Source organism: Rhinolophus sinicus, linkage group LG02, assembly GCF_036562045.2.
Source record: "Rhinolophus sinicus isolate RSC01 linkage group LG02, ASM3656204v1, whole genome shotgun sequence".
NCBI classification, from domain to species: domain Eukaryota; kingdom Metazoa; phylum Chordata; class Mammalia; order Chiroptera; family Rhinolophidae; genus Rhinolophus; species Rhinolophus sinicus.
The window spans coordinates 116,754,504-116,770,957 of record NC_133752.1 but is presented as its reverse complement, the minus strand read 5'-3'; the positions used below and the strand labels follow the sequence as shown (position 1 = coordinate 116,770,957).

Genomic DNA, 16,454 nt, shown 5'->3' with positions numbered 1-16,454 from the left:
AGAGAAAATCTTACCTCCTTTTCTTTTTCAAGTGATTTTTTCAGTTCATTTTGTTCCTTAAGTGTGCTTTCCATTTGTACTTGAAATTGATGCTTCAATTCTTCGCAAGTTTTTTCCTAAAAAAATGGAAACTATATTATGCAGAAAATATTTGTAGTAAGTTTAAGAAGTCTGGTTTATAAGTTTAGTAAGATCCACACAAGGAAATGAACTAGAATCATTGGTGGTTTAAGACGGGGTAAAATTTTCCATTTCATTTATAAAAACAGGCAAATATTACAGCAGTAAAGGGGGAAAGACAGGAAAAGGCTAAGAGTGTCTATCAGCAACCAAATCACAATAAATATTTTAGATAATATTTAGACAATATTTTAGAATACTTTATGACACAAAATTAATTATAATTAATTAACTTATCATGCAATTTTAAAGTAGAGTAATGGGCTTCAAAAAATGGATGCAAGGAAAATTTTTAACAGAAAGTATTAAAACAATAAATAAAAAATAATCACATATAATTCAAGAGGGAAGATGTACAGATAAGATATGCTTTCACCAAACAAAAAGGAACATAAAGGCAACTTACTATCATGTGTTTTTTATACTACTAAATACTTTCACTGACCTTCATATTGAGAACAAAAGGATTTTACTTTCGCTGTTACTCTTTGTCATTCTGTGTTTAACTATTTCTGAGAATGCATTCCCCTTTAAATATTTCCTCAGACTATGAGACTTTTTTTCTCTTTAGTTTAAATAGGTTTTATGGTAACTCTAAGACATGGTATTATCTAGAATTTTAGAATATTCGGTAAAGATTATAGGAAGTTTATAGTACCAGAATGATAAGATCATCAAGGTCTTTCTGGTCTTTTTTCTTTTTTTTCAGACAAGTGATTAATGTTTCAACTAGTAGCTATATTCTCTGTGGATATGTCCCTGACAAATGTGCAGTCTCTCCCAAATCTCACATCATGCCAACAATAGAGAAAAGATTGTATATTCAACGGAAAATTTCCTAGGCCTTTGGAAAATTACACACACACACACACACACACACACACACACACACACACACACGACAATATCCTTTTCTCAGGTTAAGTAATTCCAATTCCTTTCTTCATGAGAGCTATTTGAAACCTTTAAACGTAGGATGAAAAGGCAATAGAGAATTAAGCAGAAAAATCTGTACATTTTAAATACAAATCACTTCTACATAAGAAAGTAAATGTAAACAACTAACCAAATCTAATATAGCAGCCTTTCCTTTCTGATTTTCCTTTTCAAATTCACTTCTGGAGTTCTTCAAAGAGTCAGAAACTTTTGATAATTTCTCTTTTGCTGCAGAAAGCTCTGCCATTAGAGTTTCTTTTTCCGTCTTCACTTTTTGTAGCTCTGTTACTGCTGTTTGAATTTTGTTATTCAATTCCTTGTGCTGCATCTTTGCATCTTTACTTAAATTTTCAATTTCTTTTTTAAGAATTATTTTTTCTTCCTCTTGCTTGGTAAGCATTTGCTTAATATTTTCAAGGGCTTCAGATTTTTCCTGTAGGTCCAACTTTGTACTGGATACTCTAAATATTCAAGAAACAATTTTTTTTAAATAATGCATAATACATCATCCCTAATTTACCAATAAAAATTAATAAATAATTATTGAGCTTTAAACTTGTGTAGTTAAGAAATAAAAATAAGAATTGAATGTCATAAAGCCACACAACTGAAAAATGCCTTAAAATATATGCTGTGATCATTAACCAGAAGATGATTTTCCTCAAGTCAAATAAGTTAGTGATAAATCCAAGACCATCGAAGCCTCCTGATTTAATCCAGTCTTGTCCACCACAATAGATCCCCAAAGAAAACTATGTATATAGCAGACCCTCTAGTCTACAACAGCCAGAAAAGTGTTCTATGTACCCTAAAGAACATATTCATTATGTCAGACCCCAAGTACATAGAGAACTTTGCCTCTTGTAAACATAAAACACATTATGTGTGGTACATGAGGGTAAAAGGGATCAAATATATGGTGATGGAAGGAGATGATATATAGATGATGTATTACATAACTGTATATTTGAAATCTATGTAACTTTACTAACAATTGTCACCCCAATAAACTTCAATTAAAAACACACACACATTATGTGTTTGATAGTTCTTAAACTTCAAAACACTTAAGGTTAACCTAGAAAAAAAAATACATTAAATAAATAAAAGAAATATTTCATTTCAAACAAAGAGGAACGACGAAAGATTTACTTTAATCCTAGAGCCTAGAAGATTATACATGAGATTTGTTATCATTTCTCCCTTAATAAAAGTTTTCTACACTTAAATGAATAAGCTATGAGAATGAGGAAATGAAGGAAAGTTAAACTAAAACTTTTTTGTTTTCAAAAAAGGAATGAAATTATATATATATATCCAAAAAACACACATTAAATCTCAACCATTTTTAAAAGTGAAAATAAAACCAGATGCAAAATAATAATACTTCTTCAATGCACTGTATTTCCAATGTACTTTAGAATCAGTATAAATTAAATTCATCAATATGTTAAAGAGTGATGGTTAAAAAGATTTACTACCCACATATTTGAAGTTGTGTATTAATACAATAACAGAACCTTGAATTAAATGTTCCAACTTTTAGTCTCAGAAACTTACTTTTATGTTCTAAAAAGTATCTAGAAAAGATGAAGTTAAGTACATTCACAGGATACTGTACCTCACTGACTTTTAAAGATCTAAATAGAAAAGTATTTAGATATACTAGTATTATTTTATCATTTTAATATAGTTAAGATCTCTGTCAACAAACTCTAAAATTAAAAGTTGACATATTTATTTACTATGCCACTTAACTTTTCTATAGATAATTATTACAAAATCATAAGACTATGTGAATCAGTAAAAGCAAACAGAAATAAGGGCAAGAACAGTTACTGTAAAACTTTGTTTATAAAAAAAAAGTAAAGAAAATAATAAATAAATCCACAACTATAGCTGGAAACTTTCACATCCCTTTATCATAAACTGACAGAACAACCAGAACAACAACAAAAAAAAATTGGCAAGGAATAGAAGATTAGAACATTATCAACCACCTTGACCTAATTGATATTCATTGAACACTAACCAAAAACACAGAGCACACATATGTGCACATGGAAAATTAACCACGGTAAATAAAACACTAGGCCATAAATAAGACAGTTTGAAAAGTCTGAATTTTACTGAGTGCGTTCTCTGATCACTATGGAATTAAATTACAAATCACTAACCCAAGATATCTAGAAGAGCCCCAAATAGTTGGAAAATAAACAATATATTTCTAAATCACTTAAGCATCAAAGAAGAAATCACAAAGGAGATTAGAAAATACGTTAAACTGTAGAATAATGAAAACACATTGTAAGATGTGATTTGGAGAGAAAGAGTTAGATGCATAGATGCTATCAAATCCCAGATACGTTTACCCAGTCCTCCCTTACTAGGTAGTACTCTAGAAATGCAAGACCTCACATAAGAATGTTTGCATAAAGTATGTAGGTAAAAAAGATCTTGGTACTGAAAGGTTTGCCTACCCCAATTTGATGTGGAAACCTGAGTGAGTTCTGAACCACAAGATTAGAACACAGAATAGAAATGGGCCCATTTCCATTTAGCCCATTAGAAATGGAAAGAACCATTGGGTCTATAGGGGCCTTAGGGAAGAGAACAAAAACCAAGACAGAGATGTGATCTTCATGGACCAATGACTATTTAGTGGGTGATATAAAGGATCAGATGTGCTCTCCAAATAGGTAGGCACTGGAAAGTATGATTTAACATTGAGGAGACATGCCATTTGAGGTACAAAATGCACCTCTATATCCTCAAATTCAAAGTATCAGGATGCAATTTACTAGACAGGAGAACAAGAAATTTTTCATCATCACTCCCAAAACAAGAATGAAACCATGAAGGTTTGAAACAACTTAATTAACTCTGATGGGTTTTATTTAATTTCTCTGAAGGGTACTTTTCCCAGTTTCTCAGCCTCCAACTTTAGTCCTGAGAGTCAAGGACCCTAATTGCCTTGACACAGAAGAAGTCTGTCCACTCAGAGTGGCCTATTTGGCATTTAGAGACAAAGTCTACTGAAGTGTGACAGGTCATAGCCCTCCTATGAAGACATCCAAATGAATGGGGTGGAACTGATTTTTATTCATCAAAATTCTGGTGAGCTATGTGTCCACTTTAGATCGATAGCAAAACCCAATTCAACCATCAATATAAAGGACAAGCTAGGCAAGAAACTAACTCTACCTTGGGACTGAAGGAAAAATGTCCCCGGCTCAGCACTTTTATGGATTTATGGCATGTGTCCAGAGGCACATACCCTCTCTGCCACCAAAGACATTTGAAATTTCATTTACCAATTAATCTTTTAGTATCCTAATATCGTCTAAACTAATCCACCCTTATACTCAGAGCTGTCAATGCACCCATTGAGCATTTAGTGTACATGAGAACAGGATAATTTTCATCAAGATAATTTATTCCATCTGTTGAAAAACTGTCATATTATATTGATTTTATTAAAATAAGGAACATAACTACCATCTATAAAAATCTCACATCTAGCACTGACAAAATGCAAAGGGAGTGAGGAACTGAGAAAAAGACTATTAAAGGTGGACAGCCACAAGGAAGCTTCCACATTAAGAAGCTATAAAAAGAAGAGCAAACTAAACCTAAGGAAGAAAATACTAAAAAGGAGAAAGAAATGAAATAAAAACTTGACAAAGAAAATCAAATCAAAATTTTTTAAATAAAATGTATAAGTCTAATTAGATTGATCAAGAAAAAGAGAGAAAATAAATTACCACTATTAAGAATAATAATGAGACATCACTATAGATCCTACAAGACCTTAAAAGCATAATAATATAACGAACAACAGTACATAAACAAATTTGAAGTTTAGATGAAATACTGATGAATACTGATTCAAGAAAAATATTAGGAAACAAAAATATCCCTGTATCTATTAAATGAATTGAACTCCAAATTAAGAAGCAACCCAGAGAGAGAACTTCAAGGCCAGGTGGCTCATTGTGAATTCAATCGAACATTTAAGAAATAAATAATATCTATGTCATACAAACTCTTTCAGAAAATAGAGGCAGTCTGTCAATTCCTTTTTAAGACCTATATAACCATAATTCCCAAATCTTGATGATGATATTAAAAGGATCTTGAGAGTATCATGCTAAGTGGAACAAGTCAGATGGAAAAGAACAAGAAAGAAATATCTGATTTCACTCACATGAGGGATATAAAACAGAAAGCAACAAATGAACAAACAAAAACTCACTGATAGACAGCAGTATGGTGGTTACCAGAGGGAAAAGGGATAAGGCGAGGTTGAAGAGGATAAAGGGGGTCAAAATACGGTGACGAAAGGAGACTAAACTTTGGGTGATGAGCACACAATGCAATATACAGATGTATTATAGAATTGTACACTTGAAACTTATATAATCTTATTAACCAATGTCATCCCAATGAATTTAATAAAATAGGAAGAAAGAAAGAAAGAAAAAAAAAAGAAAGAAAAGGAGAAGAAAAAATATTACAGACCTCTCCCTTAAGTAGTTTAACTCACATTTCATTCTTCATTTCAATAACTATCATGAATGCATGGAAAATTCTAAATAAAGTATTATTAAGTTAAATACAGCAATATATAAAAAGAATAATACAGGATGATCAAGTGGGATTTATCCCAAGAATGCAAGATGGGTTTAATATTTAAAAATCAATCAAGGTAATTCACCACATTAACAGAATAAAGAAGAAAAGCTATACGAGCATATAATCATAATCAAAAAATGCAGAAAAAGAAGTTGATAAAAAATTTTTTAAATGAGGAGGACTTCCGGAAAAATGGCGGCGTGAGGTGAGCCTCTGTAAAGCTCCCCTGGGATTTACAAAGAATCGAACAAAAACTCCACAAAGGACTCCCTGCACAGCAGACAGGCAAGACGAAGAGGCCCACTACCGACTGAAATCACCTACAGGTGGGAGATTCGCGCGAGTGGAGGGAGGAGGAAAGGGAGAAGCGCGGAGACGGAGCCGCGCGGGCGCAGGACGCAGACCCAGCTCAGTGCGCCGAGCTCGCTGCTTCCCGGAACTACCGCAGCTGCGGGAGATCGGACTGCTAGGGCTCCGCCAGGGCTCCACAGGGCTGAGGGGACAGCATATAACACGGCTGAACCCAACGCTCACGGCAGAGACCTCGGAGAAAAGACTGAGGGAAAAAGGCTGAAAACGGTGGTTTAAGCCCGCACTGCCGAGCAGAGAACGGAGCCTTAGGCACTGAGACTAGCCGCCCCCTCCCTCCCCTCCCAGAGCTCGCCCCGCCCCCACCTGCCCGGTGCTAGAAGCGAAACAGTAGCAGTGTCAGATCAAAACAACAGAAAATTTGCTGTTTTGAGAACTGTGGGCCGAAAAAACAAATTCACAGCCCAACTAGTTCCAGCAAAGGGGAGAGAGCTGTGGAAGCAGGACCGGCTGTGGTGGTGGTCGCCGCCATTGCTCTGGGCCACCTCTCACAACTCACCACGCCCCTGACCACACCTATCTGGGCGGATCGCTGCAGGAGTAAACAGAACTGCTGAAATATACGGGCTCTGAATCAGGAGCTGGAAGAGCTGTGGAACATCAAAAGCTCTCCGCATACCCACCGGGACACTGCGCCCTGTGACCCAGACGAACTATTAACAGAGGAGAAGCCCGTCTCCCAGGGAATCCCCCCATTGTGTGAGAAGTTGGAATAGTGCAGAGAAAACATAGCACTACCGTGTGGGAGAAGAAAAATAAGTTGCAGTTGGAGAAATAATAAAACATTCTACCAACAAGTACTGGCAAACAAAAGAAAGACCGCTTTCTATCAACCTGTTGCAGAAGTCACTCCTGTAGATGTCTAGGAAGAGAAATAGTAAACCAGTAATCGCCATGAATAACCAAGGCAACAAGATAGCTCAGAAAGAAGGTGAAAAATCTCCTGAGAAGGCACTTAAAGATACAGAAATATGTGACTTAAATGACAGAGAATTCAAGATTGCAGTTCTGAAAAAACTCAACGAGATACAAGAAAACACAGATAGGCAGTTAAAGGAACTCAGAAACTCAATCAAAGAACAGCATGAGCATTTTACGAAAGAGATTGAAATCTTAAAAAAGAACCAAATAGAATTTCTGGAGATTAAGAACTCAATAGAAGAAATTAAGAATGAAATAACCAGCTTAGGTAGTAGAGTTGACCATTGGAGGAAAGAATCAGTGACATCGAGGATAGAAACCTGGAAATGACACAGATAGAAGAAGAAAGAGACTTGAGACTTAAAAGAAATGAAAGAACTCTACAAGAACTTTCTGACTTCATCAGAAAGAGCAATATAAGAATAATGGGCATACCAGAAGGAGAAGAAAGAGAGAAGGGAACAGAGAATATATTCAAACAAATTGTCGATGAGAACTTCCCAAATTTGTGGACAGAACTGGACCCTCGAATCCAAGAAGCAAATAGAACACCTAGTTACCTCAATCCCAACAGACCTTCTCCAAGGCACATTGTATTGAAGCTGTCTAAAATCAACGACAAAGAAAGAATCCTCAAGGCAGCCAGGGAAAAAAGACGGTAACTTACAAAGGAAAGCCCATTAGATTATCATCAGATTTTTCAGCAGAAACTCTACAAGCCAGGAGGGAGTGGAACCAAATATTCAAACTATTGAAAGAGAGAAACCATGAGCCAAGAATAATATATCCAGCAAAGATATCCTTTAGATATGAAGGAGGAATAAAGACCTTTCCAGACATACAGAAGCTGAGGGAATTTTCTAATACACGACCTGCACTACAAGAAATACTAAAGGAGGCTATTCGACCACCATCAACAGGGACAATTTGTGGCAACCACAACTCAAAAAGGGGGAGAGTAAAGGCCTGACCGGAATATGGGAATGGAGAAAGTAAGCGTGCTGAAGAAATGGAATACTCTAAATATCAAACTTTCTTTTACATAAACTTAAGGGTAACCACTCAAAATAAATCCAGAATTGAAATATATACTGAAATAAAAGAAGAAACAGAGGGAAATATCATAGAATACCACCACACAGAAATAATAGACAACAACAAAAGGCAAAGAAACAATGGAGACACAGCCTTACCAGAAAACTAAAGATAGAATGACAGGAAATCCTCACATATCAATAATCACCCTAAATGTAAATGGACTGAACTCACCAATAAAAAGGCACAGAGTAGCAGATTGGATCAAAAACTAAACCCAACCATATGCTGTCTCCAAGAGACACATCTCAGCTACAAGGACAAGCATAGACTCAAAGTGAAAGGGTGGAAATTGACACTCCAAGCAAATGGTACCCAGAGAAAATCAGGTGTAGCCATAATGATATCAGATGAAACAGACTTCAAGGTGAAAAAGATAACAAGAGACAAAGATGGACATTTCATAATGGTGAAGGGACTGTACAACAAGAAGACATAACAGTCATCAATATTTATGCCCCCAATCAGGGAGCACCGAAATACACCAAGCAACTACTAACAGAACTAAAGGGAGAAATTGACCAAAACACAATTATACTAGGGGACTTAAATACATCATTGACAGCTATGGATAGATCATCCAAACAGAAAATAAATAACGAAATAGTAGCCCTAAATGACACATTAGATGAAATGGACATAATTGACATTTATAGAGCACTTCATCCTAAAACATCAGACTATACATTCTTTTCTAGTGTACATGGAACATTCTCAAGGATAGACCATATATTGGGACATAAAATCAGTCTCAACAAATTTAAGAAGATTGAAATCATACCATGCATATTCTCTGATCACAAGGCTTTGAAATTGGATATCAACTGTAAAAAGAAAGCGGGAAAAACACAAATACATGGAGATTAAACAACATACTTTTAAAGAAGGACTGGGTCAAAGAAGAAATTAGAGGAGAGATCAAAAGATACATAGAAACAAATGACAATGAAAATACATCCTACCAAAATTTTTGGGATGCAGCGAAAGCAGTTTTAAGAGGAAATTTATCTCATTACAGGCCTATCTCAAGAAACAAGAAAACTCCCAAATAAATAACCTCATGTTACACCTTAAAGAACTAGAAAAAGAAGAACAAGTAAAACCCAAGGTCAGCAGAAGAAAGGAAATAACAAAAATTAGAGCAGAACTAAATGAAATAGAGAACAAAAAGACAATAGAAAAAATTAATGTGACAAAGAGCTGGTTCTTTGAAAAGATTAACAAAATTGACAAACCCTTGGCTAGACTTACTAAGATAAAAAGAGAAGACACTGATTAACAAAATCAGAAACGTAAAAGGGAAGTTATCACGGACACCACAGAAATACAAAGGATCATCCAAGAATACTATGAAGGACTATATGCCACCAAATTCAACAACCTAGAAGAAATGGACAAGTTCTTAGAAACATATAGCCTTCAAGGCTGAACCATGAAGAACTGGAAAATCTAAACAGACCGATCACCAGTAATGAAATTGAATCAGTCATCCAAAACCTTCCCAAAAGCAAAAGTCCGGGACCAGATGGCTTCACTAGTGAATTCTACCAAACCTTCAAAGAGGATCTAATACCAATTCTGCACAAACTCTTCCAAAAAATTGAAGAAGAGACAGTACTCCCTAACTCATTTTATGAGGCCAACATTACCCTGATACCAAAACCTGGTAAGGACAGCACAAAAAAGAAAACTACAGACCAATATCTCTAATGAATACCGATGCAAAAATCCTAAATAAAATTCTAGCAAATCGAATACAACAATGCATTAAAAAGATTATTCATCACGACCAAGTGGGGTTCATCCCGGGGCACAAGGATGGTTCAACATCATAAATCCATCAATGTGATACATCACATAAACAAAATAAAGGACAAAAATCATATGATTATATCAATTGATGCAGAAAAAGCATTTGACAAGATACAACATCCATTTATGATTAAAACACTTAATAAAATGGGTATAGAAGGAAAATACCTTAACATAATAAAGGCCATATATGACAAGCCCTCTGCTAATCTCATAATTAATGGAGAAAAACTGAAGCCCTTTGCTCTACGTTCAGGAACACGACAGGGATGTCCCCTATCACCTCTGCTTTTCAACATAGTGTTGGAAGTCCTTGCCAGAGCAATCAGGCAAGAGAAAGAAATAAAAGGCATCAAATTGGGAATGAAGAAGTTAAATTATCACTCTTTGCAGATGACATGATGCTATATATAGAAAACCCTAAAGACTCCACCAAAAAGCTATTAGAAACAATCAACAAATACAGTAAAGTTGCGGCTACAAAATCAACGCACAAAAGTCCATTGCCTTCCTATATACTAACAATGAAATCTCAGAAAAGAAATACAAAAACAATTCCTTTTGCAATTGCAGCAAAAAGAATAAAATACCTAGGAATAAACTTAACCAAGGATGTGAAAGACCTATATGCTGAAAACTATAAGACATTTTTGAAAGAAATTGAAGAAGACACAAAGAAATGGAAAGACATTCCGTGCTCATGGATTGGAAGAATCAACATAGTTAAAATGGCCATATTACCCAAAGCAATATACAGATTCAATGCAATCCCCATCAAAATCCCAATGGCATATTTTAAAGAAATAGAACAAAAAATCAACAGATTTGTTTGGAACCACAAAAGACCCCGAATAGCCAAAGCAATCTTAAGAAAAAAGAACCATAATGGAGGTATCACACTTCCTGACTTTGGCTTGTACTACAGGGCTACAATAATCAAAACAGCATGGTATTGGCAGAAAAACAGACACATAGACCAATGGAATAGAATTGAGAACCCAGAAATAAAACCACATAAATATGGACAGATAATTTTTGACAAAGAAGCTAAAAACATACAATGGAGCAAAGACAGCCTCTTCAATAAATGGTGCTGGGAGAATTGGATAGCCACGTGCAAAAGAATGAAACTGGAATGCTATTTGTCACCATGTACCAAAGTTAATTCAAAATGGATCAAAGACTTAAGCAGAAGACCTGACACAATAAACTGCATAGAAGAAAACATAGGTACTAAACTTATGGACCTTGGGTTCAAAGAGCATTTTATGAACTTGACTCCAAAGGCAATGGAAGTAAAAGCTAAAATAAACGAATGGGACTATATGAAACTTAAAAGCTTCTGCACAGCAAAAGAAACCATTGACAAAATAAAGAGGCCACCAACTGAATGGGAGAAGATTTTTGCAAACAGTGCCTCCGATAAGGGGCTAGTATCCAGAATATACAAGGAACTCATGCAACTCAACAACAAAAAAACAAACAACCCAATTGAAAAATGGGCAGAGGACTTGAAGAGACATTTCTCCAAAGAGGACATACAAATGGCAAATAGACATATGAAAAAATGCTCAACATCACTAATCATCAGAGAAATGCAAATCAAAACCACAATGAGATATCACCTCACCCCAGTCAGAATGGCTATCATCAACAAGACAAATAATAACAAATGTTGGAGAGGCTGTGGAGAAAAAGGAACCCTCATACACTGTTGGTGGGAATGCAGACTGGTGCAGCCGTTATGGAAGGCAGTGTGGAGGTTCCTCAAAGAATTATGAATAGAATTGCCATATGACCCAGCAATCCCTCTCCTGGGTATCTACCCAAAAAATCTGAAAACATTTAGAGATAAAGACACGTGTGCTCCAATGTTCATTGCAGCTTTGTTTACGGTGGCCAAGACATGGAAACAACCAAAATGTCCTTCGATAGATGAATGGATAAAGAAGTTGTGGTATATATACACAATGGAATACTATTCAGCAGTAAGAAAAGATGATATAGGAACATTTGTGACAACATGGATGGATCTTGAGAGAGTAATGCTGAGCGAAACAAGTCAGACAGAAAAAGCAGAGAACCATGTGATTTCACTGATATGTGGTATATAAACCAAAAACAACAAAAGAACAAGACAAACAAATGAGAAACAGAAACTCATAGACACAGACAATAGTTTAGTGGTTGCCAGAGGGTAAGGGGGGCGGGGGGTGGGGGGCGGGAGATGAGGGTAAGGGGGATCGAATATATGGTGATGGAAGGAGAACTGACTCTGGGTGATGAACACACAATGGGATTTATAGATGATGTAATACAGAATTGTACACCTGAAATCTATGTAATTTTACTAACAATTGTCACCCCAATAAATTTAATAAAAAAAAAAAATTTTTAAATGAAAACTAGTATGGAAAGGAATGTCCTCAATCTGATAAAGGAATGTAGGAAAAACCGACAGCTAACCTCTAAATTAATGATGAAACATTTAATGTTTCCTGCCTAAGACTGGGAACAGTGCAAGGATGTCCACTATTAGTATTTACACTCAAAATTTTACTGGACATGTCAGCCAGGAATAAATCAAGGAAAAGACATATAGGCCTACAGACTGGTAAAAAAGAAGTAAAACTGTTGCTGTTCACAGATAACATGATTGTGTACTCAGAAAATTCTAAGAACTCTACAAAACAACTATTAACACGTTGCGTACGGCGGGGTTTAAATCCCTTGTGAAGATTCTCGTGATCAGTACGCAATGTGTTAAAACAAAAAAGTGAATTTAACACAGTTAAAGGGCAAAAAGTCAATTTGTAAAACTCAAATGTACTTTTATACAAGCCGCAAGCAATCAGAAAATTAGATTTTAAAAACTATTCCACTTACAATAGCATTAAAATACATAAAATATTTATAAATACATTTAACAAAAAATGTCCAAGGTTCCTATTTTAAAAATAACACAATGTTGCTCAGAGAATTAAAGAAGACCTAAATATATGAAGAGATATACCATGCTCATGGATTAGAAGATTCAATATAGTTCAATGTTAATTCTTCCTAAATTGATCTACAGATTCACTGCAATTCTGATCCAAACCCAATAATTTTATTTGTAGAAATGGACAAGTTAATACTAAAATGTATATGGAAAAGTAACAAACTTAAAAGAGTCAATACAATCTTGGGAAAGCATTACACTGGAAGACTGACACAACTGGCGTGATCCACCACAAGCTCATAGGATGGTACTGGTGTCAGGGTACCACACAGACAAACAGACCAATGGGACAGTCTCCACAAACAGACCCACATATATTAGGTAAATTGCTCTTGACAAAAGTACCAAGGCACTCAATGAGAGAAAAAAAGTTTTATTAACAAATGATACTAGAACAACTGAATGATGTATGGGCAAAAAGGTGACCCTGGACCCCTACCTCATACCTCACACAAAAACAAGCTCAAGGTGAAACCTAGACCTAACTGTGAAAACTAAAACAACAAAACTCCTAGAAGAGAATATAATAGAATTCTTCATAAACCCTGAGAATAGGCGAAGATTTCTTAGAAAGGATACAAAATACTAAATATAAAAGAAAAAAATGACAAATTGAATTTAAATAAATTTTAAAACTTCTAGTCATTGAAAGATACCACCAAAAAATGTAAGGCAAACCAGCTAGGAAGAAAGGCTTGAAAATGTGCTTATAAATATAGGCAATCTGCCAAAATGCATCGGAAAAGCTAAAAGAGATCATTTCTTACAAGAGAAAATATCCATTAGCCACTTGGTCCAGTGCCTCAAAGCAGAAGCCTGACTGCTCTTGCGGGATATATATATATATAAACACACCTTTATTTGTTAATTTATGTTATTTTTTTCAAATTGGTAAACAACTCAAAACAATTGCTTTAACCCAGAGAAATGAATACTGTATCAATGCTGAAAAGAGTCTAGATGAGTCAAATTTTCAGTCCTTTCTAGTGAAGGTAAATTCAATGTTATGACTGCTTTATTTTTCATTCCTATTAACATCAGCAGTTTATAGAATCAACACAAAGAAACATTTAATAAATCTTTAAGCACTGTGATAGCAAAATTGAAATCTTAAGGAAATTCTAATACTTAGATTATAATCTTCTCCCTTAAGTAGTTTAACTTACATTTCTTTCTCCATTTCAAGTTGTTTACTGAGTTCTGTGGCTCGAAGCTCTAAATCTGTGTTCAGCTGTCTTTGCTGTTGTAGATCCTGCAAAGCTTGCTCCTTGCTTGCTTTAACTTCAAGAGTATCAGCTTCTAGTTTCTATGGAAGATATATAATATAGTAAAAATTTTAATGTCAATAATTATTATTAAATATTATAACATTTTTGTTTTATACTCAAATTGGTGTTGACATGACACACAAAATAACCATAAAATATTTATGTTAGAATAAAAATAATTCTGAATCCATTGCTGATTAAAGCAGTTATTTATCTTGGAATCTTTCAGAGGAGCTAGAAGCAGGCTTTACACATGACAATCACTAAGTTTTTACTTTTTAAAATTAATTCTGAATAAGAGAATAAACTTAAAATAATTACATTTGTAACTTGAATAAAAATTATTAACTCAAGTATGAAAAAACTAAGCAAAAATTCACGTATGGGTCCACTTAAAATATATTGTCCTTTATATTCACAGTAAGCAACACTGATGTAATTATAGATATTCAAAACTAAAATGCAACTGTCATGTCAGCCTTCTCATTAACACCCATTGACCCTAAATATAAAGCCAAATAAATTTCTGATTTTGCTTCTTTAATCTCTTGGTCTAGAGATTGTTCTTCTTAGTATAGTTTCTGTCTCACACATATACACATAACTGTACATTTTTACAAATTTATAAAATCAAACTGCTATGTTGAATATCTATAAGCAATGCATTTTCTTGTATAGTTATAATAATTCTGTACCCTAAGTATTTTATAAACTAATCTAAGTACCTGTGGCTCTTACTTGACACTGATATTGGATATTTGATGTAACTAATATTAATTTTATAACAATATATTGAAAAACATATGGAATATTTCCTAAAATAACAAAATGTTAAAGATCTAATAATCACAATAGACACTATTGGTTCTAAATAACTACTTAAAAAGATACCCAATGGAATTCTCATTAGACACTTTTCAATAAGACAGTTTTTCTGTTCTTTTCAACCATTACATAATGTCATTACTGTTATCTCTGGCCATAAAGAACAAAAAAAAAGGAACCCATAAACAGAATTGTAAATGTAATTTTTCATATATATATATATATATATATATATATATATATATATATATACACACACACACACATCCCATGATTGTATAATCGTACAGAAGTGCCTCACTTGATTATGAAGGTATAACTTACATGTATATGTGTATATAAACTTGAGAAATTTTTGTTTAACTGATAGTAGTTCCAATGTAAAGGACAAAGAACTCAGGTCAAATCCTTCTCTGATATGTCTGGTCATTGAATCTCTTTAGTACATCAACACTTTCACTTGAGTTGTGTTAAAGTCAGAAGCAGTTTACCACAGAGTACATTAATTATTAAATTAGAAACAAAATCCAAAGGGCATAAATGTCAAGTTTACAAAAGGAAGAAGTCTACCATATCTTCGGTATTATATTGGAATAAGAAGGTGAGGAGATGGGAATGATAGAACAAAAGAAACTTTTGTTCAACAACAAAAACCAGTAAGTTCCTTGTAATTATAGAGTACATACCTGATTGACAGTCTCTCTGAAATACTAGTTATTACAGAGGAACCAAAAAATATGTTAACTGTCATTTGTAAAAGCCACCCATTAATGAAGAAATTAAAAGTAAGGGTGGAATTCAAAATTAAGAAACAAAAAATTACAAGTAACTAAAAAATTTTTTATATCACAAATTTGATTGCAAATTTAAAATCTTTGATTCCATCCAGGTCATCAGTTTCCATTGCTCCAGCAGTAGAAAATATGGCTAAATTCAATTTTTTTAATACAAACCTTAATTTGACCTTCCAATTCTTCAGTTTTCTGTTCTAAAGAGAGGTGTTTCTCTTTATATTCTTTGAGATGACTTTCCAGCTGACTGCAATGCTCTTGCTTATCCTGCAAGTTTGTAATAGCCTGATCCAACTGAGTAGTGATCTTACTTAACTCCTGTAGAGAACAATTGAAGAAAATTTTGGTAAGTTTTACTTTAGTGTAGTGCCCATATGTTTGGTCAAAGTAAAACTGTAAACTCTAATGTTATTTGGAGTAAGATCACTGATAAGTCTAATGATAATTCAGAGCTTAAATTTATCCACCAATATAAAGGATCGGAACTGAAGTTGTGTACAGTCTGAGATACTAGGTTTATAAGCAATAACAATTCAGTAACTTTTTCTAGGAAGCCAAAGACAGAAAAGAATAATAAACAAGCTAATAATAAAATAATATTTTTATAATTAAATGTCTTAA

General features: G+C 34.2%; 1 protein-coding gene across 8 annotated transcripts in view; it reads right to left on the bottom strand.

Annotated features, from left to right (window-relative positions):
• The window catches only part of EEA1 (early endosome antigen 1), a 114,304-nt gene that overhangs the window by 21,103 nt on the left and 76,747 nt on the right, over positions 1-16,454 (bottom strand). For all 8 annotated transcript variants that reach the window (XM_019710311.2, XM_019710309.2, XM_019710307.2 and 5 more), the window contains 4 exons: positions 15,996-16,151; positions 14,116-14,255; positions 1,247-1,577; positions 15-116 (listed from right to left, as the gene is read on the bottom strand). In XM_019710311.2, coding sequence (XP_019565870.2) covers positions 15-116; positions 1,247-1,577; positions 14,116-14,255; positions 15,996-16,151 — 729 coding nt within the window. The remainder of the gene's footprint in view (positions 1-14; positions 117-1,246; positions 1,578-14,115; positions 14,256-15,995; positions 16,152-16,454) is intronic.